At 38.6% G+C, this 27,466-nt stretch overlaps 1 protein-coding gene across 2 annotated transcripts in view; it reads left to right on the plus strand.

Annotated features, from left to right (window-relative positions):
• LOC136266168 (uncharacterized) overlaps window positions 1-27,466 on the plus strand; it is an 82,566-nt gene that overhangs the window by 31,332 nt on the left and 23,768 nt on the right. Inside the window, exons 6-21 of one of the 2 annotated variants that reach the window (XM_066061158.1) lie at window positions 4,762-4,911; window positions 5,903-6,112; window positions 6,158-6,307; window positions 6,368-6,577; window positions 6,620-6,754; window positions 6,814-7,020; window positions 7,067-7,204; window positions 7,254-7,466; window positions 24,175-24,315; window positions 24,369-24,572; window positions 24,627-24,776; window positions 24,829-25,035; window positions 25,145-25,435; window positions 26,424-26,726; window positions 26,774-26,900; window positions 27,186-27,462. In XM_066061158.1, the coding sequence (XP_065917230.1) occupies window positions 4,762-4,911; window positions 5,903-6,112; window positions 6,158-6,307; window positions 6,368-6,577; window positions 6,620-6,754; window positions 6,814-7,020; window positions 7,067-7,204; window positions 7,254-7,466; window positions 24,175-24,315; window positions 24,369-24,572; window positions 24,627-24,776; window positions 24,829-25,035; window positions 25,145-25,435; window positions 26,424-26,726; window positions 26,774-26,900; window positions 27,186-27,462 (3,113 nt within the window). The remainder of the gene's footprint in view (window positions 1-4,761; window positions 4,912-5,902; window positions 6,113-6,157; window positions 6,308-6,367; window positions 6,578-6,619; window positions 6,755-6,813; window positions 7,021-7,066; window positions 7,205-7,253; window positions 7,467-24,174; window positions 24,316-24,368; window positions 24,573-24,626; window positions 24,777-24,828; window positions 25,036-25,144; window positions 25,436-26,423; window positions 26,727-26,773; window positions 26,901-27,185; window positions 27,463-27,466) is intronic. The other variant, XM_066061159.1, reaches the window with a different exon arrangement.

The following is a 27,466-nucleotide window of genomic DNA, read 5'->3' on the forward strand; positions in this document are numbered from 1 at the left end:
AAAACAGCGTAAATAGAGTCTAAGTATTAACATACTTACTGACATAATAGCAAAGGTTTAATATAGTATTTAGAAAATGGTATGCATAATGTGCTTTGATCTTTGGAGGATAATGAGGTCTTTAAAATCCACTGAGAGACCTGCTAGCAGGTTCTTAAAATGGTTAGAAACCTGCTAACAGAAAGACCACCTCAAACATCACAGATCTCACTTTCAAACATTTATCTACAATGCTCCCTCCAAGCATATTCAGGTTGATAGCCTGCAGTGGGTGACCAGTCACCCAGGCCAACATGTTGTTAACCAATCTATTCATTTTATAGGCATACCTAAAAGAGTTCAATTATGAAAGCTAATGTTATACATACGTTTATTATGATGAACGGAGAAGCCCAGAAATATCAGGTGTTTAGTGCCCATCTGTTTCTAGAGTATTTTTAAGTCTGCTTTCATCTTCTGTTACATTGACTATTTGGTTGGCCGAGACCATTGTGGTGTGGTTGCCCTTGGTGTCCGTGAAATCAAAGATTTCTAATTAAACTATGGATGGACTTTACTAAGGCCTAAATAGGTAAGCTTCCTTGTAGAAACATTATTTTGCACTACGTGTAATGTGGGTGTGGTCCATATTCGAAACCAAGCCTGTTTTCATGCTACTGAAGGCACAACTTGTGACAACTTGTTCCCATCATATATATCTACACAAGCTGCTTCTTCAACACACGTGTTCTTTACACTGCTGTGACGCCATAGGCACTGGCTACCACTAACCTGGCTAAACATTATCGATCACTGCCGTTTCACCCAGCTGTGCCAGATCCAAATCTAGCTTGTGAAAGGAAGTAGTGCAAGCTTCGATTTTTTTCAACACTTCGACAAAAGCACATTCAGTCTTCCATGATTATTTTAACATTGTGTGACAATTTCAGTATGATATATATCCCAATCCCACAATGACTCTACTTATGTGCCCATATATAAAATGGATATATTTTCTATGTCGGTTAGAGACCATGTCCTTGGATCTTTGTGCTAGGTCTCTAACCTACATTAAAACTTTACACCCCAAAACTCAATCCCACAATCAAAAGTTCCTGGCATGTGTTGAAATGTAATGACGTTCTGATAGCTATTTGCCCATTCAATTAAAGCCACAATCGATCATCAGATGCTAGAGTATAAACAAATAGGGTGAGTGATTTGTAGTTCTTTCACCTATCAGGTGGGTGCTTGAGATTTTGTTGATACATACACCTGCAGCCCTCGGGCTTTGGGTGTATATATCAGCGAAATCCCTCACAGATGTGGTATCAAGACACACGGTAGTGTGTCATGCGGCCCAAGAAGCCGGCGTGCCACCCGTGAGTATATTAACAGGAAGAAAGAAAACACAATTTTCACACCTATGTAGCTCTGTGATCCCTTATCCGATTGGAACCAAATTAGCTAGAGAGGTGCTGGCCAGTAAGGGGAGTCTACACACCAAATTTGAAGAAAATCGCTCCAGCCATTTCCGAGATACGAGCGAACTAAATTTCGTTTTAATTTCTTCGTTTTTTTCTTCTTCTACTTCTTCATTTCGCACACTTCGCAAAATCCGCCATAAAACACGAATGCATGCTCGGATCGGGCTGAAATTTGGCACACTTAAAGGGCTCATTAAGGCGGATCTGTGTACCAACTTTGGTAGGAATCCGATGAACATTCACGGAGTTATGACCGATGATTTTCGTAAAATAAGGTCGAAGGTCTGTCACGCCTACAGGGTAAACTCCTTTGAGGAATCAGTTGAAAATTGCTATGTAGATGGAGCAACCATCGTAGGAGTGCCTTTTTGTGGTTTGAAAGGAATCGAGATAAAGACCACGGAGATATGACACAAAACCCGACCTGTGTCAAAATTACGCGATCGATTTTTACGAATAAAAAACAATTAGTTTTCGTGTCTATCAGGCAAACCGCTTAGAGCAATGAGCTGAAAGTCAGTATGTAGCTGGAATAATCATCATAGAAAGTCCTTGCAGTAGTACAGAAGAATCGGATTACAAACCACTGAGTTATGATTCGAAAGGCAACTACGTGTAGCAAATGCGAGATCGAGATACTCTAATAGAACAGTCACCCTAATAAAGCATTCAGCTGCATTTATAATTTACTCAATTATATTGCATTGCAAATTATTCTGTAGGGAATTCAGTTACAAACAAGTCACCCTGTAGTCAGATCAGCTAGAAGAAGGTACCTAATAGAGAGTTCAGCTACAATGAAATCATCATGTAGAGAGTTCAGCTGCAAACAAATCATCCTGTAGAGAGTTCAGCTATGAAACGATCACCCTGTAGAGAGTTCAGCTAGAATAAGTCACCTTTTAGAGAGTTCAGCTACAAAGCTACCACCATGTAGAGAGTTCAGCTGCAAAAAAAATCAATCACTCTGTAGAGAGTTCAGCTAGAAGAAGTCACCTTGTAGAGAGTTCAGCTGCAAATAAATCACCCTGTAGAGAATTCAGCTACAAAAAAATCACCCTGTAGAAAGATCTGCTAGAAGAAGTTACCTTGTAGAGAGTTCAGCTACAAAGAAACCACCATGTAGAGAGTTCAGCTACAAACAAATCACCTGTAGAGAGTTCAGCTAGAAGAAGTCACATTGTAGAGAATTCAGTTACAATGAAACTCCCATGTAGAGAGTTCAGCTGCAAACAAATCACCCTGTAGAGAACTCAGCTACAAACAAATATGCCCTGTAAAAAGATCAGCTAGAAGAAGTTACCTTGCAGAGAGTTCAGCTACAAAAAAACCATCATGTAGAGAGTTCAGCTACAAACAAATTACCTGTAGAGAGTTCAGCTAGAAACAAGTCACCCTGTAGAGAGATCAGCTAGAAGAAGTCACATTGTAGAGAATTCAGCTACAAAGACACTACCATGTAGAGAGTTCAGCTGCAAACAAATAACCCTGTAGAAAGTTCAGCTATGAACAGATCACCCTGCAGAGAGATCAGCTAGAAACAAGTCACCCTGTAGAGAGTTCAGCTAGAAGTATCACCTTGTAGAGAGTTCAGCTACAAACAAATCACCTGTAGAGAGTTCAGCTAGAAACAAGTCACCCTGTAGAGAGATCAGCTAGAAGAAGTCACATTGTAGAGAGTTCAGCTACAAAGAAACCACCATGTAGAGAGTTCAGCTGCAAACAAATCACCCAGTAGAAAGTTCAGCTATGAACAGATCACCCTGTTGAGAGTTCAGTTAGAAAGAAGTCATCCTGTAAAGAGATCACCTAGAAGTATCACCTTGTAGAGAGTTCAGCTACAAACAAATCACCTGTAGAGAGTTCAGCTACAAACAAATCACCCTGTAGAGAGATCAGCTAGAAGAAGTCACCTTGTAGAGAGTTCAGCTATAAAGAAACCACCACGTAGAGAATTCAGCTGCAAACAAACATCCTGTAGAGAACTCAGCTACAAACAAATCGCCCTGTAGAAAGATCAGCTAGAAGAAGTTACCTTGTAGGGATTTCAGCTACAAACAAATCACCCTGTAGAGAGTTCAGCTACAAAGAAGTCATCATGTAGAGAGTTCAGCTGCAAACAAATCATCCTGTAGAGAGTTCAGCTATGAAAAGATCACCCTGTAGAGAGTTCAGCTAGAAGAAGTCACTTTTTAGAGAGTTCAGCTACAAAGCAACCACCATGTAGAGAGTTCAGCTGCAAACACATCACCCTGTAGAGAATTCAGCTACAAACAAATCGCCCTGTAGAGAGACCAGCTAGAAACAAGTCACCCTGTAGACAGATCAGCTAGAAGAAGTTACCTTGTAGAGAGTTCATCAGCTGCAAACAAATCACCCTGTAGAGAATTCAACTACAAACAGATAACCCTGCAGAGAGTTCAGCTAGAGTCAAATCACCCTGTAGAGAGAATCCTGTAAAGAGTTCATCTACTTACAAGCAGATCACCCTGTAGAGAGTTCAGCTACATTTCAAGTCACCCAGTAGAGAGATCAGCTGCAAATTATCCTGTGAGGATTAATTGACATGTAATAAATATATGCAAGAGTTCATAATATAATGAACTCTTGATATATGCATTATATATATAATGTGTACATTTACTGATAAAATCAGAATGAGTTAAAGTATTTATAAAATCTGCTTCATCTTTTTCTTTTTCCTGTGGTAAAGAAAAATATATAGGTTAAAAAGCCCCAAAGCTGGCCATAGGCCGGTTTTGGGGTATACAAATACAAAAAGAAGTGAAATCTAATCAAAAACAGCCAAGCTGTAAAAAAAGGAGTGTGGCCCTTGAAAAGGCTATGGTGAAAAAAGATGTGAAATCCAAGGTGGCAGCCAAGAAATGGCTGTGATGGTAGGTTAATGGTAAAAATTTTAATAACGACAATTCAGGTGAATTTGGTGCCGCTTGGTCAATTGGCACAAAATTCACCTGAATTGTCGTTATTAAAATTTTTACCATTAACCTACCATCACAGCCATTTCTTGGCCGCCACCTTGGATTTCACATCTTTTTTCACCATAGCCTTTTCAAGGGCCGCACTCCTTTTTTTACAGCTTGGCTGTTTTTGATTAGATAACTATTACAAATACACACTGTTTACAGTGAATACACACTGTTTACAGTGTGTATAATTTTGATAACCTTCCTGAAACAGTGCAATATGTGATTATGGACTGGTTCCTTTGTCTGAGGTGTGAAAGTGGTACACATGTGCACTAATAATTTAAAGTGAATTAATGTTATTATAGAAATTAGAGTGAGATTTGCACAGAAACAATACACTGGTTCAGAAGATACAGGATTTGTGGAGGTTACATTGGAACTAGTTGGAGGAACATCCAGTATACCATTTGATGTCATTGTTACTCCATTACAACGGTCACCAGTGTCTGTTAAAGGTAGTATACCTTGTAGTGTGTATACATGCAGTGGTAGATCAAGTGGAGTTAGCTACAAGGGATAGGCTTCATGCATAAAAAGCCTTTACGAAGCTATGTTGCTAAAACCTTAATACAGCATACATCAATGTACTTATTCCAAGTATCAATACAACATTGGTGTTACTGTATGGTCAACTGGATACAGAAACACAAGATTTCAAACCAAGTTCAGGAAACCTAGCTAGCATGCAGCTGATTATATATAAGCTTTAACCCCACTGTTAAACCACACATATTGGCACAACTAAATATATGTAGATTCAGTGTTAGATGTTTGGTTATAAATCTGATATGCATGCAGTTACATGGCAATAGCATGAAACAGTGATGAGGTAGTTGACATACAACTAGCCAATCAAAACCTATACAACTAGCCAATCAAAACCTTTAGCCAAGACAAAAAGTAGGCACAAAGAAGAATACTATGGTTTTTAGTGCATGACTTGATCACAATTAACCAATGATTAGTAGTGCTAGCAAACTTCACTGACACTTGTTTGAAAATATAAGTCAGTCTGTCACTCAAGTAGTACATGTACATAGGTCAGTTGGTCAGTACAAGATTTACCACGAAGTAAAATTCATAGTGCTTACTGAAGCCACTTTGGTTAACAGCATATTGTACTTGGCTGTTTGGTCAACTTGTTCACACAAAACCTTCATTTTGGTCTGTTGCTATCTACAGTGGAACCTCAGTTATCCAAACCCCCTGGGACCAGGGGTGGTCCATAAGTCTGAAAAGTCTGTATCTCTGAAACTATGTATAAATAACTTTAAAATAGCACGAAGAAAATTTTTTTAAATATCTGTATTTTCAACTACTCTAATAGAACAGTCACTACTCTAATAGAGCAGTCATTTTCGTGGTTCGGTTAACCGAGAATCCAGATAAGTGGGGTCCGGATAACTGAAGTTCCACTGTATGATAATGTGTTAATTGGACTCACAGGTGGTGATGACTTTAACAATACTCCACAAACTGCTACATTTGGTAGTGAGATGAGAATGAGTAGTGTTAGTGTGCCAGTAGTAGATGATATGTTAGCAGAAGGAAGGAATGAAACATTTGATTTGATGTTAAGTGTACCATCATCACTTAGTCCAGCAATAACAGCAGCTGGTAGAGATACAGCAATAGGAGTTATCATTGATACTACCAGTGAGTGTATAAGTGTTATTAGAATATGAGTAATGTGTTGTGTAGTGTTGAAAGTGGAGTTTGGATCTAGAAGATTTGTTGATTCAGAGTCATCAGGACATGTAGAAGTTGTAGTGATAATATCAGGAGGATCATCTATCATACCTATTGAAGTAGTGGTAACTCCTTCTGAACAATCACCAGTGTCAGCAAGAGGTGAGGGATACATTAACAAGCAACACAATATATGAACTAGTGATTACTGTACTGTGATAGGATCAGGTGTAGACTTTGACTCTAATCCAATTACTATAATATTTGGTGTTGGAGAAGTGAGTAAAAGAATTAACATATCAGTGAGTTGTGATGAGGAGGTGGAAGGAGAGGAAAGGTTTGATATTGCATTATTGCTACCAAATAACAATCCTCAAGTGACTCTAAGAAAAAACAGACAAACATCTACAGTAAGGATCACAGATAGTACAGGTCAGTAATAAAGTAGCGTATATAGGTGATAATATCATACAGTTGAGGTGAACTTTGACAAGTCATCATATGAAGTAAGGGAAAACAGTAATGAAGTGATGATAATGATAGTACTAAATCAATTATCGTCCAATCCATTTGAAGTGACAATCAGTTTAATGGATGGAAATACCCAAAGTGAGTATTATTGTGTATTGCATATTGAATTTCTGGACTGTAATCCTCTATCCATTTAGGTGGAAATGATTACAGCAGTCCAAGAACTATCACTGTTAGTATATTGGCTAATTACACGTCAACATCATTCACTATAGACATCTTTAATAACAATATCTCAGAATGTGATGAAACATTTACACTAACACTTACTGTTTCATCATCACCTTGCGGAGTTGTTAGTGGAAGTGTTAATACTAGTGAAGTGATGATTATAGATGATGATGGTAGGAGAAGTGTTAGTGATTATGTTGTGTTATTACTGACCAACAGGTGTAATGTTATCATTTAACCAATCACAATATTCTATTGAAGAGAACGTGACTCCATTATCAGTTAGTCTAATACTAAACAGGACAACCTCTGAAGATGTTATAGTAGAAGTTAGTGTGAATGATGGATCAGCCAAAGGTAGTAGTTATTAATTGTTGATGTAAAGTTGAGAGATATTCTACTACAGCTGGTATTGACTATGATAGATCAGGAGCTCCACTAGTGTTTAATGTGACTATTAGTAGTGGAATGACATCATCATCATTTGATGTGGATATTATTAATAACACAATACAAGATGGAAATAAGATGTTCTTCATTACCATTAGACTAATATCAACTTGTTTACCAACATCCATGAAGTATAATACTAGTAATGTGACTATCATTGATGATGAAGGTGCGTATGGTACAGTTTTAGCAATACCCAGTACACATACTTTATTTTTGCCATGAGTGCAATACAAAAGGTATGCCGTTTAAAGCGTGGTCTATAAACAAAATATAGATGAGTTTAATGTGTAAAGCTATTCTAAATATATCAAATAGAAACATTCTTACTGGACACTGATGGGATACATCATGGAAGTGTTATCCAACCTGAGCGGGCCCATGTTAACCAGTTGTAGAAATGAACAAAAGGCTATAATGTTATATAAGATCATAAACTGCCAGGTTGATATAAATGCTGACAATCTCCTTATTCCTAATCCTGACATCTACCACACCAGAGGACACAATAAAAGATTTATGATACCAATGACAAGAATTGACTCTTACAAATTACTGACTCAAAAGTAAAGTGGTCATTATGCTTCACTTTCAGCTATGTTCAGCCTGTTACACAGCAATACTAACGAATTACAGTAGGCGAAACGCCTCTGCAATCAATCCAGTCACCACAGAAATACGGATGATTCCCATTTACAAATGTAGGAAAACCATTGAGCTACCTCGAATCGAGACCTTGGGCTGTCAACAAAATGAATGGAACACAAAGCATGACAACGGTAAGTCCATAATTGATGCACTGTATGTACTGCGGTATGCCAAAAGGCACCTGTCAAGCTGTAAATGTCAAACAGTGAAAAAATCAAACCTGGAGCCTTAGTTGTTATCAAGTTACGCTTGTCTGAAGACATTAGTCACTCAGTCAGCAGAAAATTCCACTGAATAAAAAAAATTAATTCTGTAGCAACCTATCTGTAGTGTTTTTGCCATCCTGGAAACACTATTGAGCTTGACTCTACCTAACCATCACTGCCAAGGTGCCATGAAGCTGTTGTGAAGCTGATTTCTGGTAGATATTTTTTTTGTGAATTGCTGCATCTCTAATATACAGTACTACTTTACTGCATGATAACCCAGCTTCAGCAAAATCAAACTTACTGCTGACCTACGTTTCACTCCATTCCAAAAAAAGGGTTTGTCTGAACGACTCTCTAGTTACAGCTCTGAATGAAGCTTTGTTCACCAAAGCCAGGTTTCAGTCACTTATATGGCATAAATGGCACCATTTTCCGTTTTGATTTATATATTTATTTATTTACTTATTATTTTACCACTTAGGCACTGGAGGGCAAACACAGAAGGCAGAGCCTGTACGAGGTGTTTGCCACTAGCCTAGGAACCTAAGCAAAAATCTTTGAGTAAAGTATCCTAAAGTGAAATGGGACAAATACCTAGAAGGGCTGAAAAAGGTCAACCCATCATGAATTGATCTGCAGGCCACCCAGTTAACATGTTTTTTTATTTTTTTTTTATTTATTAATGCTTTACAGCACAAGTGCTGAAGGTCTGTAGGACACCTGGTCCTACAGCCTGCTCAAAGACTTTAGCTACAGAAGGTGTGTTTGAAAAGTTGGAGAAAGGAGAAAAAAAATCCATGACTGGACCTAGGTAGCCTCGAACCTGCAGCCATCCGATTTACACTCAAATGCTTACAGGAGTCTACCAGGTGGTCAGGATGTTTTCTCCTTGTTATTTTCAAGTAATTATATCCACAGGAATTCTAGAGAGTAACTCATTATCTCTAAGTACCCCAAGTAGAACCAAATGGAAACTAGTTTATTTATTAATGCTTTACAGCACAAGTGCTGGTTGCTGGGGCCCACCCCTGGGAATAGTGACAACTGCCACATTTTTTTGAGGATTAAATTACACATATGTGCTCATATATACATACATTTATTTACCTAGCTATCCACCCTTCCACCGCACCAAGCTCTACATTGCCTACTCTTTTTCCTAATGCTAGTCACATAACATTTTTCCACAAAGCCAATAGTGTACGTGACAATACACAAGTTCAACAATCATGCAACAAGAATACAATAACACCATAATAGCAAATGAGACTATAATGTACATGAGATCATGCATGACATGATAATATATAGATCATATAATATATGATATAGAGAGAATGAGTTTGGATGATTAAAAGGCAACTGAGGAAATCATAGGGCGGGTAGTAAGCTCTTCCATAAATAGGGTAGATGAATGAACATAGCATTTGCAAGTGATGATAGCAAACTGCTAAGACAGATCAAATTGCAGCAATTGATCACTAGCAACCAAAATGACAGACAAAGCTATGTCATGAACAATAATATTGGCATCAATTTTGTCATAAACCTATGGGCTTGTCTGTTCATAAACCTCTGGGCTTGTCTATTCAAGAGTTGTCAGCTGTTACACTTGTTTGTTTGAGTTGTTTAATTGTATCAGGGTTAGGGACCTGCCGATTATGCTGGCATAATAATGAGTATAATAGGTGCCTGAAAGCATTGAGCATAATTCTAGCATAATAGGCAGAACACTTGTGCATTACCATAAATTCTTGCTTATCAAAATATGCATCAGAAAAAAGATCGATATACTCTAATAGAACAATCAGAGAATAATAGGACAGCTGACTGCTCTATTAGAGTATATTGATCTTTTCTGTTGCATGTATTTTGACAAGCAAGGATTTGGAGTTTGTGCTTCAGCAACTTACTGTTTTCCCATAAAGTGCAATTTTACTAGAAAAACAAGGGAACTGAGGTATAAATACTGAGCAAAATTTCAGCATACTGGGTAAAATGTGACCGGATTTCATATAACAAGGCTTCCACACACACAAAATCAAACTTACGATTTTACCAGAAATGGATTGCTGGTCTAATACACTATCATATTTCACACTGTACTTCCTTCAGCACTGGCAAGTCTGGTTTCTGTAGCAGCTTGGCCGCTGGATTCCAGTCGTCTTCTTGCTTCATTTTATACCCCTATATTAAGACCACCATCCACCCCCACCCTCCCACCCTATTACTACCAGCTGTGATATTATTACCCGCTCGAAAAAAGCTGCCCATAACAGGGCAAATTTTGGGTATCAGAAATGTATACACCCACTCAGTGATAGCTAGTAAACAGATGAATAATTGGTGCAAATTTTGTTTGCACAGCTGTAGGCACTGGGAAGTTATTACACAATGATTCCTTAAAATCGCCACATCTCCTAACAAAGCTTTGTGCGTCAAAGCCTTGTTTTGTCAAATTCAGTCACAAATACTGAGCATTAATTTAAGCATAATAGGCAAAATTTTGAGCAGTGCAGCATAGCATAATAGGTAAAATAATGAGTATAATTGGTGGATCCCTAATCAGGGTGTAATAAGCTTTTGCCATTAGCATGTTTATATGCACAGCTAACACATGCCTTGATCTTGCATGAGCTCTTGCTGTGTTTATTCTATATGCTATGTATTTCACTACTGTTGCTCATGCCTTAGTTAAGTGTTTGTGCTGCATGCTGCTATTGCATAAGGTACTGCTGCATGATGATGCTGCATGAATAACAATGTGTACATTGTGTTCTAATAACAATGTGTTATGTCAACAATTTGCCATTTGTAAATGCTCCTACTATTCAGTTTCTGTTAGGTCACTCACACTAGGCACTACTTATGTCTGATACATACAGACACTGGCTAGGTGCAGGCTAAGGGTCACAGATGGTGTTATCAGATACATATACTGCTAGTAAAAGCAAAATCAAAAACTCATAAGGGCTTAACACTATTGCACTGAGAATGCTGCTGCATGATATGCTGCCATGGCATGATTGGCTGAGAGTGCTGTTGCATGATATGCTGCTGTTGCATGATTGGCTGAGAGTGCTGCTGCATTAATGTAGCATGCAGCAAAAATTTCAATAATAAAAGTTGAGGCAATAATACAAGTTCTGGAAGCTCATGTGCTATAGTGTGTCTCGTTTACCAACACGCCATTAAAGTGTGATATTATCTCTGGTAAAAACATTCCCTCCCATACTAAGTAACCCATACACATTTTATTTACACTGCATTTGTGCACTGTTCCATATAGTTTGGTGGTAGCTGAGGGATGAGGATGGGACCACAGCCAATAGGCAAGTATTTACTAGACAAGCTTTCTCCGGTAACATGTTCTACATATTGCTAACAGCTTTGCATGCTTGATCTTGCATGATGGCTGCTTACTCGTGCTTATGTGCATGGATTTCATTAACAGTTGTTGCAAGTCTATCAGGCTATTATGTTTTTACGTTATGCAAAGTATGTTGCTATTGCCTAATACTATTACATCAAGGTAATTGCTACTATTGTTGCCTTGTCGGTGGCACACTAACATCACTATTGCATGACAGCTGCTGCATGATGGCTGTTGTGTGATGTACTGAGAATACTGCTGCATGATGCACTAAGAGAGGGTGCTCCTGCATGAATATTGCTGCTGCTGCTGCTGCTGCTGCTGCTGCTGCTGCTGCTGCTGCTGCTGCTATTGCACTGAGGGTGCTGCTGCATGAATATTGCTATTGCTGCTGCTATTGCACTGATGGTGGTGCACTGAGGGTGCTCCTGCATGAATATTGCTGCTGCTGCTGCTGCTGCTGCTGCTGCTGCTGCTGCTGCTGCTGCTGCTGCTGCTGCTGCTGCTGCTGCTGCTGCTGCTGCTGCTGCTGCTGCTGCTGCTGCTGCTGCTGCTGCTGCTGCTGCTGCTGCTGCTGCTGCTGCTGCTGCTGCTGCTGCTGCTGCTGCTGCTGCTGCTGCTGCTGCTGCTGCTGCTGCTGCTGCTGCTGCTGCTGCTGCTGCTGCTGCTGCTGCTGCTGCTGCTGCTGCTGCTGCTGCTGCTGCTGCTGCTGCTGCTGCTGCTGCTGCTGCTGCTGCTGCTGCTGCTGCTGCTGCTGCTGCTGCTGCTGCTGCTGCTGCTGCTGCTGCTGCTGCTGCTGCTGCTGCTGCTGCTGCTATTGCACTGAGGGTGCTGCTGCATGAATATTGCTATTGCTGCTGCTATTGCACTGATGGTGGTTCACTGAGGGTGCTCCTGCATGAATATTGCTGCTGCCGCCGCTGCTGCTGCTGCCGCCGCTGCTGCTGCTGCCGCCGCTGCTGCTGCTGCCGCCGCTGCTGCTGCTGCTGCTGCTGCTGCCGCCGCTGCTGCTGCTGCCGCCGCTGCTGCTGCTGCCGCCGCTGCTGCTGCTGCTGCTGCTGCTGCTGCTGCTGCATGAATATTGCTATTGCTGCTGCTATTGCACTGAGGGTGCTGCTGCATAAATATTGCTATTGCTGCTGCCATTGCACTGAGGGTGCTGCTGCATGAATATTGCTATTGCTGCTGCTATTGCACTGATGGTGGTTCACTGAGGGTGCTCCTGCATGAATATTGCTGCTGCTGCTGCCGCCGCTGCTGCTGCTGCCGCCGCTGCTGCTGCTGCCGCCGCTGCTGCTGCTGCTGCTGCTGCTGCTGCTGCTGCTGCTGCTGCATGAATATTGCTATTGCTGCTGCTATTGCACTGAGGGTGCTGCTGCATAAATATTGCTATTGCTGCTGCCATTGCACTGAGGGTGCTCCTGCATGAATATTGCTGCTGCTGCTGCTGCTGTTGCCGATGCCTCCATGCATACATACTCACACATAGATTTAGAGTATTTTTCAAATTCAAATGCCACACAACAATGGACTACATCTAATTCTGGACACTAACTATGCATGCACCATAGCTGTGCTCATATTTATTTGCAGTGGGAGTGGTATGGTCACAGGAGGTGATGACCGATTGTCTAGCTGAATAATCACACATGTTGAAGCATGATAATTATGATGTTGACAAGCATAACTCATGTAAGAATTTCAGTGTGTAAAGGGGCTGCAGTGTTTCATATATAGCTCTATCTAGAGTCAGCTTTACTTAAGTTAGTTCCATGTAAAATGTTTAGTTAGTTATGCCAGTCTAGCACTGACCAAACGGCCACAAATTTTCACTGCAATATAACAGCTAGCTACATAATATTATGTTGTGTGAGATCCATCTTATTATAATATGTTATTGCTAAAGCTGACTTGAAATGCCATAAGTAAGCTGTTTTCTAAAGCAATACACTAGAATTTGTGCATTGGTGGCCAAGGTATATAGTTTGTATATTGAGGGTTAGCTAATTGTCACCATGGCAGAATTCTATGAATGAAGGGGGGAAGGTTGATTACTGCTTGCCAGCCACAGTTAGGAGCTGACTATGTAGCGTGATAGGCATGGATTGACTTGCAGCTAAATAGTAAGCAGTAATGCTTCTTTGCAATGTCAAAGCAATATCTTTCCTGTCTAGTATATGTATCACTGCAACATTAATTGATGGTCCAAAAGTCCTCAAAAAGTGCAGCTCTCCAATCCATAGTTGTTCTGCTATGCTCCTACAATTCTATTGCAAGAACAAGCAGTATAAGCACTTCAATGTAATGCAGTTTCATTCTCAGCTAGTAACTTGGTGTGGGTGATGTAACGATGGTGTCCATAGAATAACCAGATACTCTACATGTGTTTATAAATGATTGTTCAGATATAGTGGGCTAACCTCCGTGTGTGATGATGAATCGCTCTTTGGAGTAATAAACGATATGCATACCGTAAATTTTCTAATAAACATGTGATTCTTTACCACATCACAACAGTGACTGGATGTATTGTGGTCTATGAGAAAAAGTGCGAATTGTTTCATTGTGCCTACAGGTAACCAGCTATAGATAATTCTTCAACAGCAACAAATTTCTCTAACTCGAAGGTAATGTGTTACAATTAAGAATCTGAACCCGTAGCTCTAGTGGTAAGTTATTGTCTGAGCCACATTTCACTGCCCATATTTTGTATGGATCAGTCACCATTGACACATGGCGCTGTGCAAGCGTAATTTATCATTGTTCTTTGGAATAATTAGTATCCATATCATCTATTGAAGGAACACATGATCTACCACGCTGTGAAGTGTGAATAGTGGACATTTGGTCATACTGGTTTATAATCACTAGTTTATGTATAGCCTCAGAATGTCATATTATTAAACAGTAGTTGATTTGACATTGGATTCCTAAGTATAATGGCATGGATGTGGTCACAAGGTAGGTTTCATATCAACTGTCTAAAACCAGGATTGAGAATATTAACTACATGGAAATGAAATCATTGGTGAAAGTCTGTTTTGTTGTGATCAAGGTTGCCACTGCAATGAACTCAACTAGCCAGCTGAGACTTTAGGTAAAATATACAGGCATACATGGGCTAATTAGAAACAGTGTATATGTACAATAACTAGAGAACTTTACCACATACTTGCTCATCCCTTGCACATAACTCATGAGTAGAATTCTCACAAGCAAAATCTACTTGCAATTTTGTGAGATGCGAGCACTGCTTCACTCATCAATTTCTTGAGTGTACTCATAACTTGAGAAAATAGTGCAAGCGTGACATTGCATTTGAGTGGGACTGTACATAAATATGCACCAGTAGAAAATGCACCATTGAAGTTACACATGCTGATTCTTATTGTGTGATATGTTTGATAATCTAAGCTGATCCCATCAACTTATATCTATTATTGATTCTCTAAAGCATTAATCTAGTTAGCTACAGTCAAATGGGGAGTTTGACAATGGGTGTGTTGTGGAAGGGTGAATACATGGTGGTAAGGGACAGGGAGGTGTGATTACTGATAGTTACTGCATGGAAGCGTAGTTTTTTTTATTTATTAAATGGAACCATTCCAGCAGTGGTGATATAGTTCAGGAATTGTACAGGTGGCATTTGGTTAATTGGGAAATCTCAACAAAACAACTGTCATTCTTATTCACTCTTGTTATTAGTAAAGCAGCTAAGCGACAATTGCATCAATTTTTACAGAATTTCTTACTTTGTGATAAAAGCACCATTTTTTTGTGAAATTTGTGTAATGTGTACTAAATATTATTTCGGGAATACAGTGCCACATAAAAATTAGAACTTTTAAATGAACAATTAGACCAATTTTAATTGGTCATGCAAGTACATATATAGTTTTACTGTGCTGGTGTAAATTTATTCCAACCATTCAGAAAATCTTTTAAAGTTTAGTGAAATAAACTGTTTGGTGTCAATATTTCGGTGTAAAGGGTCAATTTGATAGAAATAGCTTTGTTTCACATCTATGGCTTTACCAGCACAGTTGTCTGTACTTTTTGAGGTTACAACCTGCTGATCTGTATGGAAATGCACTTTCCTTAATCACCTTCTGGATATGATCATCTTTTGTTTTTACTAAAGGTGTAAAGTTTGAGCTTATACACCACTGAGTACTGGCTTCCACATATTTTCTGTGGTTTTATTGGTTAATATTTATTAACCATTCTAATATGGATCAAGTAAATGTTTTAAATGACTTTTTGCCAAGTCACTCTGCTAGATTAGCTCATGTATTGTTGGCCACCATAAAGATCAGATGCAACATCTCCTAGAAGTGCAGTGAGGCTCAATCATTCAGTACACTATTTATGAAGACCTATGACTAAAACTTCCATGTGTAAAATATAAAACAATTTGTTTATATCATGTAGCTGCAGTGACCTTAGAAAACCACTGTCCAAAAACATCAATACTTGGACAATGTTGTGTACATTTAGATGCCCCCTTCTGTACCCATCCCATGCAACTTACGAGCTATTGTGTGGTATTGATTTATAGAGCTAACCTTTTCATCAATTCTATGTGGAAGTAGGTAGCTACATTACAGCTACATTGTAGTAAGTCTATATAACTAACTACATTAGTAGTGTTGTACTTGTTAAACAATAACTAAATGAAAAATAAAAGATTTTGTAGCAGAACAATGCACTCATGATTTATTTACAGCAAAATAGAGGAAGATGAAGAAAAATAGATATAAAATAAGAGAAACTTTCAAAAAGCATATCTCAGGATTGATTTAGCTCAAATTTGGTATGGAAGATGTCCCGCTCTGAGGGATGTTGCACAGAAAAATTGGCTATTTCTGTTCAGCTCTTACTGAGGTACAGATGCATGAAAATCAGGGGGGTTGGTTCCTGCAAAATTAACACTTCTCTGTTGCACACCTGGATGCATTGGCTTTTCTTGGCTGCACGACACACTATCCTGATAAATAAAAATAATTAAATTACAATCCTCTTAATAATATGAGATACAATAAACTGCAGCAGGGTGCAAAAACTTACTACTGCTTAGCTGTCTGATAGCATAGTATACATTGAATTTATTTGCATGTTAGCTTTTTCAAGAGGCAGTGGCTAGATACAGTAAATACCCAACATATATGAAATGTTAGAGGACAGATTCTAGAAAGACATAGTTAAAAGCTTTGTTGATTATTGCTATGTGTAATGAGCAACTAACTAATCTAGCTACATTTTTTTGTACAGGTTTATAGTTTAAAACAATAGTTATATAATCACCGTATGATCATCTACGAATATTTGTGACATTTGTACATTCCATACCAGTATTCTGTACTAAAAGCTGTACAAAGTTAACATGCAAATGCATTGACATTGACTACTCCAACAGAACAGTCAGACAACTAATCTGTAGCAAGGTTTTGCACATCATTGCTACCCTACCTTTGCAGGATCAACAACATTAAATTATTATGAGGAGTAGCTTTACACAGCTAGTTTTAGGAATACTACATTGCAAGTATAAGCTGGCCACTCCTGCTATTACGTCCAATTGAAGAAAAACACCTTATACCAGTAATTGCTGCTTTAAACATGTTTATGCTAGTACCTTATTAAAACTTACAAAATAATCAAGATAGATCTGCACATAAAATCGCTTTTGGCATCCAGTGTTTGATCACATTGTTGAAAATGGCTATATACTTTACCGGCTGATAATGATCTAATCTGTTTATATCCTTGGATAACTCAAGGTTTGTTCTATAAATCACTACCACACAATAGTTTATAAGTTGCACGGAAAGAATACAGAAGTTGGCATCCAAATGCACATGACATTGTCTGAATATCAACATGTTTGGACAGCAGCTATCAGTGGTCACTGCAGTCACTTGATATAACCAAATCCTTTCATATTTGGTTATAATCATAGGTCTTCATAATAGTGCCATAAATGATTGAGTCTTATTGCTCTTCTAGGAGATATCATGTCTGAAAGTTTATAGTGGCTGGCAATACCCGCGCTGATATATATGTTAATTTAGGGATTTCATTGGGTGATGATGAACTTGATTACCAGAAAGTACAAAATATGCACTTGAATATTTTAAATGATGTTCCACTAGACTCTAAAGCCATTTTTCAGTAACAAAGAGATCACCAAGGGTGCTGATCTTGTCCCACCCTCTGCTCCACAGCACAGTGGCAATGACCTCATCAAGCAACTCTAAGCAGTTTTCCTTTCTTTCTTAGCCCTCTGAAACTGTTACAGTGTGAGTCAGAACTGTCCGTAACAACATTAACTGAGATATGAAAATCTGAATCTTTAGGATCCAAGAAAACATCGTTTACTGCAGGCAAAGAGCATTGCATTTGATTCTGATATGGTCAATGTAAAAATAGCATTAGCAAAGCTGTAAACAGGGTGCAACAACATGAAAGTAAAAGTAACAGGCAACTGAAAGAGCTGGTATCTGAAGCAACCAAATGAATGTTGATACCTTCACCAAGGTTTCTTTATCATTCACTTATGTTCTATATTCACCTTTGCTGCATTCCATATTAATTTAATTAGCTGGTAATTTTGAATCCTTTTTAACATTCATCTATACATTAGCTCTTTCAGTTGCTCATTACTCTTACATTCATGAGTGCACTCTTATATTTCAGCCAAACTGTTTTTGCAAAGAAATCAAGACACACAGTAGTGTGTTGTGCGACCCAAGAAGCCAGCACACCAAACCATGAGTATATAGACAGTAAGAAAGTAAACACGATTTTCACACGTATCTAGCTCCGTGATCTCTTATCCGATTGCAACAAACTTTACAGTAGAGACACCTTTCTGGTAGGGAACATCACATACCAATATTGAAAGAAAAATTACCTCAGAGATACAAGTGGCCAAAGTTTCGTTTTTTCTTCTTATTCTTCTTTGTCTTTTTGCACACTTTTCAAAGACTGTTATAAAACATAAACACATTATCCAATCGCAATGAAATTGGCACCCCTAAAGGGGGTCCAAAAGCAAATGTTAGCATCTAGTTTGGTATGAATCCAGTGAAAACTTTAAGAATTATGACCAATTATTCGCAGAAAATTGTTGTCATGCCTATAGGATAAACTGCTTAATGGAATGAACTAAAATTGGTTTGAAGGTAGATTAAGTACTACAGGAGTGCCTTTTAGTGGTTTGAAATGCACCGAGAAAAAGACCATGGAGATATAAAGCAAAACTAAAGGTGTTTAACAAATGCACAATTGAAAAAGCATAAGTTTTATTCCTACCAGGTAAATCACTTAAGGAAATGAGCTGAGAATTGGTGTATAGATGGATTAATCATCATAGAAAAATATGTCAGTACAGTCACCCTATTAGAGCATTTAGCACTATTGCATAGTAATTATTTACTCTATTAGAGCATTCAGCTATGTAGCAAGTCACTGTGTAGAGAGCCCTGCTTTGCAATAAGTCACCCTATAGAGAGTTTAGCAATGAAAAAGTCACTTGGTGGAGAATTCATCACAAAACTGTCACCCTATAAAGAGTTCAGCTACAAGCAAAATCACCCTGTGGAGAGTTCAGGTACTAACAGGTCACCCTGTAGAGAAGAAATCAGTTGCAAACAAATCACCCTGTAAGCATTTCAAGTCAGCCTGTAGGCAGTTCAAGTCAGCCTGTAGGCAGTTCAGCTACAAATAAGTCAATCTGTAGAGAGTTCAGCTACAAACAAGTCACCAGTGGTGGCTTGTTTGTAGCTGAACTCTCCATAAGATGATTTTGTTTGTAGTTAGCTAAAGACTATGAAGTGTAAAAAAGTTCACCTATCCACCTAGTATAATAGAGAATTCAGTTACAAACAAGTCACCTGTAGAGAGTTCAGCTACAAAAAGATCATCCATTAGAGAGTTCAGCTACAAAAAGTCACCCAGAAGAGAGTTCAGTTGTGAAAAAGTCACCCAGTAGAGAGTTAAACTACAAAAAGTCACTCTGTAGAGAGCTCAGCTACAAGCAGATCCCCCTATGGATAGTTCAGCTACAAACGAATAACCCTTTAATCAGTTTAGCTACAAAGAATGAAGAGTTCAGCTACAAACCAATTACCTATATAGTGTAGAGTTCAGCTACAAATAAATCATCCTGTGGAGAGTAGCGTTGCGAACTGGTATGGAAAAAAACCGGTTATTAACCGGTATTGTCTAGGTCAAGCCAATTATTGGCTAAGAAGCCTTTAAACTGGTTTTGCCCACCCACTTGGTAAACCATAAATTACCCCTGCTGACAAGTGTTAACATCATAACATAACCCCAAAGAATGTGTAAACATGTGATTGTAATAGCTGTTATTGTAAGGCAGGATGTTGATGGTCACTTTGGTACCACCCTAAGGCTTCCAACAGGCATGTTTAGTAGCATAATGTCTGCAAATTTACAATCAGACAATAACTGGTCAATATCCAATTATTCACCTTCCAATAACCGGTTTTAGTAAACTCTGCAGGTTCACAACACTAGTGGAGAGTCCAGCTACAAACAAGTCACCCAGTAGAGAATTCAGCAACAAGCAAGTCATTTGTAGAGAGTTCAGCTACAAACAAGTCACCCTTTAGTGAGTTCACCTCATAGGCAGTGGAGATGGGGGGGGGGGGGGGGGCATGCCCCCCACACACACACTTTTATGGGACAATGTGTGTAAGAAAACATCTAGATACTCTAATAGAGCAGCACAGCATTCAGAGAACAGTGTAGCAAGCTACATTTGTGTAGTTATAAGTAAGGAGTATAGTTGGTGGAAGGCAGCTATCCTCAGCAGGTAGTTACCATTTTTGTATTCAGCTTACAGTTGGCCTGGCCTCCTCACTCTTTGGCCTGCTCCACCACCCCTGGTTCAGCTACACAAGTTATTCAATAGAGAGTTCAGCTACAAACAAATCAGCCAGTAGACAGTTCAGCCACAAAAGTGTCACCCAGTAGAGAGTTCAGCTACAAATAATTATCCTGCGGAGAGTTCAGCTACAAAAAAGGTCACTGTGTAAAGAGCTCAACCACATATAAATCACCCAGTAGAGAATTCAGCTACAAAACAGTCATGTTGTAGAAAGTTCAGCTACAAACAAATCACCCTGTAGAAGGTTTAGCAATGAACAAGCCATATGGTAGAGAATTCAGCAACACCTGTAGAAAATTCAGCTACAAATCACCCTGTAGAGAGTTAAGACACACAAACAAGTCACCCAGTGGAAAATTTTGCTGCAAACCAATCATCTGTACAGAGTTCAGCTACAAAAAAAATCATCCTGTAGATAGTTCAGCTGCAAACATGTCATCCAGTAGAGAGTTCAGCCACGAAAAATTTCCCTGTAGAGAGTTCACTACAAACAGGTCATCCAGTAAATAGTTCAGTTATAAAAAATCACCTTGTAGAGAGTTCACTTACAAACAAGTCATGCAGTAGAGGATTAAGCTACAAAAACAAATCACCGTGTAGAGAGTTTAGCTACAAAAAAGTAAGCCTTTAGTGAATTCAGCTACAAACAAGTTACTCAGTAGAGAGTTCAGCTACAAACAAATCAGCCAGTAGAGAGTTCAGCCACTAAAGAGTTACCCAGTAGAGAGTTCAGCTCAAATAAATTACCCTGTGGAGAATTTAGTCACCTTGTAAAGAATTCAACTACATATTAGTCACCCTAGTGGAGAGTTCAGCTACAAATAAAGTCACACTGTAGAGAGTTTAGCTACACACTAATCACACAGTGGAAACTTCAGCTAGAAACAAGTCACCTGGCAAAGAGTTCAGCAGCAAAAAAAACCACCTAATAGAGAGTTCATCTGCAAACAAGTCACCGTTTAGCTACAAAACAAGTCATCCTGTAGAGAGTGCTGCTACAAACAAGTCACTCTGTAAAGAGCTCAACTACACAATTCATCCTGTGGAAAGTTCAGTTACAAGTAGTGGTGGGCGATAGTAAAATTTCACGACGATTGATAGTAATGAAAATATCATGATAAGGCTATGTATCATGATAGTATCTAAATGACAGATCAATAGTTAGCTGCTTGTACAAATGAGAATTTTGTGAACAAACTTGCTGATTTATATATTGCTTACACCTAATAATTGCTCCTTTCTTGTGAAAAGAAAAAAATTATGAATAGAACTACTTAATAGTCATTTAGAAGTGTTACATCCAAAACAATAGTGTAAAGGCTAAATATCATGATACGATATGAAAGTTAATATCACGATATATTTTACTATTGCCCAGCTCTAGTTAAAAGCAAGTCACCCAGTAGAGAATTCAGTTACACAAACAAGTCACCCGAGAGAGTTCAACCACAAAAAAGTCACACTATACATAGATAGCTCAGCTACAAACAGGTAACCCGGTAGAGAATTCAGTCACTAGCAACTGACCCTTTAGAGAATACAGCTACAAACAAGTTACCCTGTAAAAAATCCAACACCCAGTAGAGAGTTCAGCTACAAACCACCTGATATAGAATTCAACTGCACAAAAACTCATCTGTAGAGAGCTCAGCTACAAAAAGGCCACCAGGTAGAGTGCTTACCTACAAACAAGTCAGCCTTTAAAAAGTTCAACAAATAAGCCACACATTAGAGAGTTCAGCTACAAACAAGTCACTCTGTGGAGTGTACAGCTACATGTTAGTTACCTGGTAGAGAATTCAGCTACAAACAAGTCACCTTGCAGCTACAAACAGTGGAGAATTCAGCTTCTTGTCACCCTGCAGAAAATTCAGCTGCAATGAATCACTTGGTAGAGAATGCAGCTGCCAAAAGCAAGTGAACCTGTGAATGAAAGTTCAGGCATTAATTTAACACAGCAGAAATAGCAAAAAGCATTATCCACAAATGGTATGTTTGTTCTAGGTATCTTCCTTTTTAGGAAGTAAAGAAAAAACACAGGTAGCATCAGCTCCAAATGATGTAGTTACAAAAACAAGTGATATCTAATACAAAACAGCCAAGCTGTAGAAAAGGGTGCGGCCCCCAAAAAGCCATGGTGAAAAAAATGTGAATCCAAGGTGGTGGCCAAGAAGTGGCTGTGATGGTAGGTTAATGGCAAAATTTTTAATTACAAAACTTCTGATGAATTTGGTACTGAATTCCTAGTGAAACTCGGAGAAGGTAACACAAATTCACCTGGATTGTCGTAGTTTTTTTTTTGCCATTAATCATAGCCACTTCATGGCTGCCAACTTGGATTTACATCTTTTTCATCATTACTTTTTGGGGACCACATCGTTTTTTTACAGCTTGGCTGTTTTAGATTAGATAAATATTGTAAAATAAGAAAACACAAGTAAGATAATGTTTTTTGTGCTGTTGGCAATGCACTGAATGTTGTGCTTTAGATCAACTTACCAACACTTGTTGGTGTATGTGCTACCAAAATGTATTGATCAAATCTAAAACTACATGCAATCAACAAGTGCACATACCATATAGAGAACCCCAGCTTCTTTAAGTGTCTTTCTAGGTTGAGTTAATATTACTAGCAATGCTTGAAGTACCTGATGTAGCTCTTCATACACAAACAGTTACTACTTTGTAAGCCAGGCATACTCAGCAGTGCAGCAAGCTCCTTCTTCTGGGGGTCTCACTGTACTAGACTGATTTTCAAGTCTAATTGAAAACTGCACATACATAGTTATGAACACAAGTTGATGTGTTGAATTACTCAATTGAACCTGCTAAGCATTAAATGTGACTGGATTTTGGAAAAACGATCCAAATCGCACATTAGAAGTTCCGAGATAAATGGTTTTAAAGAATTGAAGCCAGCATAACTCTCCAAGGATAGCAAGCACGCGTATGAAATTTACACAAAAGATGCATCAATCTGTTACCTTTCAAGCCACTTCCAGTACTTGTAGCTGCTTGTACAGTTTCCTGCCAAATAAGATAGAAAATCTGAGCAGTTGGACGAGCGAAGTAGTATCACGAGTGCTCACAAAGGGGTGGAGGCTGGGGGGTGGCGGGGAGGGCAAAAGTTAGACCTCAAAATGGAGGCAGACCACGATTGGAGTCCAGACACGAGATTACAGGGCTGTGCTGGCTCCTTAGTGGCTGATATGTAGCAAAATCAGCAGAGAACACATCTGGCCAACATTATAAGGCTGTCCACCAGTAAACCACTGACTCTTGCCAAGCCAGGTCCTTCACAAGGCCTGAAACCGCCATTTGAGCACTCCACACCACCCAGAAAAGACGTGTGTAAAAACCAGCCTCGTGTAGTTTGAGTAGTGCTGAGGGTCAAAACTTGTAGTACGATAGTGTAGCTATCCACTGGTGGTGTTAGTTTGATTTTGCCTGATGTGCGATTTGGATCGGTTCTGTAAAATCTGGTCACAAATATCAAGAAAAAAAATTTTTTTTTTATGTTTTGATCATTGCTGAAGCTCCACCCAGCCAAAGTTTCCCTCTGTCCATAGTATAATTTATCAATTTATATCTTGAAAGTTTTGTAAATGCAGATTTACCCCTGTTAACTATGCATTATTTTCTGTTTGACAAAAGCCTCATGCTTGTGTATAGGTATGAGTTAACAAAAGAATGCAATCTCTGTATTATTTGATCTGTATTTTATTTTATCCAGTTTTAAAAGTTGAATTCTCAAGACTAACTTTCAATGGATCAGAAACTTCTAAACATGTGCTTGTTGGTCTTGTTATAAGAGGAGGAACAATAAAACGAAGAATCAAGATACAAATATATTTAAGTGGAGTGACTGCACAAGGTCAGCTATCAAGTTGCATAGCCTCCACAATGTAAACATATGCTCCTTTATAGAAAGTGATGTTGACTTATCTCGTCTCACTGCTACAATTCCTGCTGGAGCCACTACCACTACAGTGAGAGTACCAGTGATGAGTGATAATATTGTTGAGGGAGATGAGATATTTAGTATGAACTTAACTGTATCAAAAAACCTAAGTCCTAAAATAATAGCTGGCTCTGTTACTACTGCAACTGGAATAATACTAGACTCTAGTGGTAAGGAGCTTCATATAATGATATGCCACATATTAACTGTCATATTAATCACAGATATAATAGTAAGGTTCACACAAACACAATACACTGGTTCAGAAGATACAGGATTTGTACTAGTAACATTGGAACTAGTTGGAGGAACATCCAGTAGACCATTTAATGTCACTGTTACTCCGTTAGCACAGCCACCAATGTCTGCAAGTAGTATGCGTATTAGTGTTATTACTGTTTATGGTATATTTCATATACACACTAGGTCTCTCTGATTACAACTCTATAGTTTTCAATGCAACGTTTAGTGCTGGAGATAATGCTACATCATTTAAAATACCAGTGTATAGAGATGACATGGTTGAATACAATGAAATGTTTGATATTGTCCTATCCCTACCACCTTTCCTTAAACTTCATATTGAAGTAGGTGATAATAGTTCTGCTGAAGGAATTATTATAGATTCTACTGGTAAGAACAATGTATACACACTTTAGCTTCTTTGCAAAATAATATGATTGGCTCAGATATAAACACTTATCATGCAAGGTTTATTTGTCATTGTATTGTTTTATTGTAGTAATTGCCTCAATCACAGAGCATCCTGATAACTTCACTGATGTATATGAGAATGATGACATCACTTTATCCTGTAATGCCACAGCTAGTGGTCCCATCACATATCAATGGGGGAGAAGTAGTAGAAGAATGATTAGTAGTAAAGCCATAGGAGTCTACACACCTGCACTAACTATACCATCAGTTACACAAGATGATGAGGATGAGTATTACTGTACTGCTAGTTATGGTGTATATGTGAATGGGACAAGTCATGTAGCTGAGTCAGAGAGAGCAGCAGTGGTTGTGTTTGGTATGAGTTTGCATGTATTTTGTATACACATTTATACACTTAATACCGTATAGTGGGAATGTTTGGTGGGAATAAAGTTTGGCGAATCTCTCCATCAAAAGTAAATGGCGAAAAAAGTTTGGCGAATTGATGAGAATCGGCGCCACTTCACTAATTAATTTTATTTTTCATTTCTTGAGCCGCATACCAGCATTCTTCATCATGGTGACGCCACTGTGTGGACCTCAGTGTGGACTAGTACGTCGTGAAGATGCATGAGCAGACATAGCTTTGTTGTACAGATGATGTGATCCGTGGATTTAATATTATACAAGATGATCATTCTTGGTAAAGAGTTGGCACTGAGAGAGCTAGAAACTGCATGGAAATGGACATGACCCGCTAGCAGTAGCTGTAGTGAAAGCCCTCCATGGAGAATTACAGCAGACGCTTGCAGTGCTGACCTTTTCATCAAGTTTTTCATTTACTGCAGCAATGGTGGGCGACGGTAGCTATCACCTTACATAATGGTCCATTGGGATCTGAAGCATCTGTCGTATAGGCTGCCTGCCTTCTGTGCAAACCTTCCAGTGCCCAACTGGTAGACTTGAATAATAATAATCCAGTAGGTTAAATTCTCTTGATGGAGTTGACTGACTGCTCAGTTTCCCCTAGTTCTTAACAACTCATACTTCAAGATTCCCAAGATGCGTGTTTATTCCAATTCACATGATATTAAAAGTGGACAAGTGGCAAAGTTTGGATGGTTTTAGTTTGGCGAATAGCTGGTCATTCACCAAATTTGCCAAACTTTATCCCCACTAAACTTTCCCGCTATCCAGTAATTTATCATTCTTATGTATCAAGTGGAATTGGTAGACTAATAGCCAATATGTAAATATTTTAAAAATAACTGTAGAAAGTTACACATTGATTATAGGTAAGTGTTACATGTATGTATGATACTAGTTAACAGCAGTTGACAGATGACTGTTGTGTTGTTCTGCAGGTCCACCAAAAATATCTGATCCATTTCATTCAGCATATTATCATATAATTGGACAGCAATTTATGCTAGAATGTTCAGCCACTAATGATAATGATTCTCCAAATGACATAACATTTGTTTGGTTCAAAGATGATAAATTAATTGATAGTGCTAGTAGTATGGAGTTACAAATTAGTATGCCAGACCACAGACTATTCATAGAGTACTTGGATCCTAGAAAGCATAATGGAAACTATTCTTGTGGAGCATATAATAATGAAATAACTGACTCTGAATTTACAAACACTACAGTAATTGTAGAAAGTAAGCCAGCAGGTTGACTTCAATAAATTTTATTGTTGTTAATATAGTTTCTAAAACCTTCAAGGATTCATCAGTTTTAAGTGACAAAAGGAACAGTATTAATGGATCATTATTCACTTCCAATGTTGAGCTCCCCTCACTGGATACATTACGTGATTCCTATGGACCAATCGGGTACATTAGCATGTGACTAGGCAATTGAAAACCAAATACGTGTACCTACTTTTAAAAGTTTCAGGATTCATAGCTTCTTGCATTTTGGTGCTATACTATGTAATATTCAGCAATGCTTTTTCATGTCTTCAAGTTCATTGGCTGGTATATTATTAGATTACAAATATCCAATTTGGGTATACACATACAACCTGTAAGTCATCAGGTGTAGGTGTCCCTATGTGTTTGGTTTTGCATGCTTGGTCACATATACTATGTACAGAATTTATATTCCATTCTCCGCAGACACCTGTTTGTTGTTGTGACAACAGACAATAGCACTGAACCATCTCAAATACCAGACAGTGATCTTGTTGATTTCAATGACCCATTAAGGGATACAATGTATATTGCAATGGTTTTACATAATATGAGTGGAGACCAGTGGGAGAAGATGATAGTACTGGGGGCTGGAAATGTTACTATGTCAGTTGATGGTTCAAGTTACCATAATGCTCCACTTGATAGAGAAAAGACTTACTTCACATTTGTCAGAGCATATGCTTATGATCACAATGATTCAGTAA

This window comes from Dysidea avara, chromosome 9 (genome assembly GCF_963678975.1).
Source record: "Dysidea avara chromosome 9, odDysAvar1.4, whole genome shotgun sequence".
NCBI lineage: Eukaryota > Metazoa > Porifera > Demospongiae > Dictyoceratida > Dysideidae > Dysidea > Dysidea avara.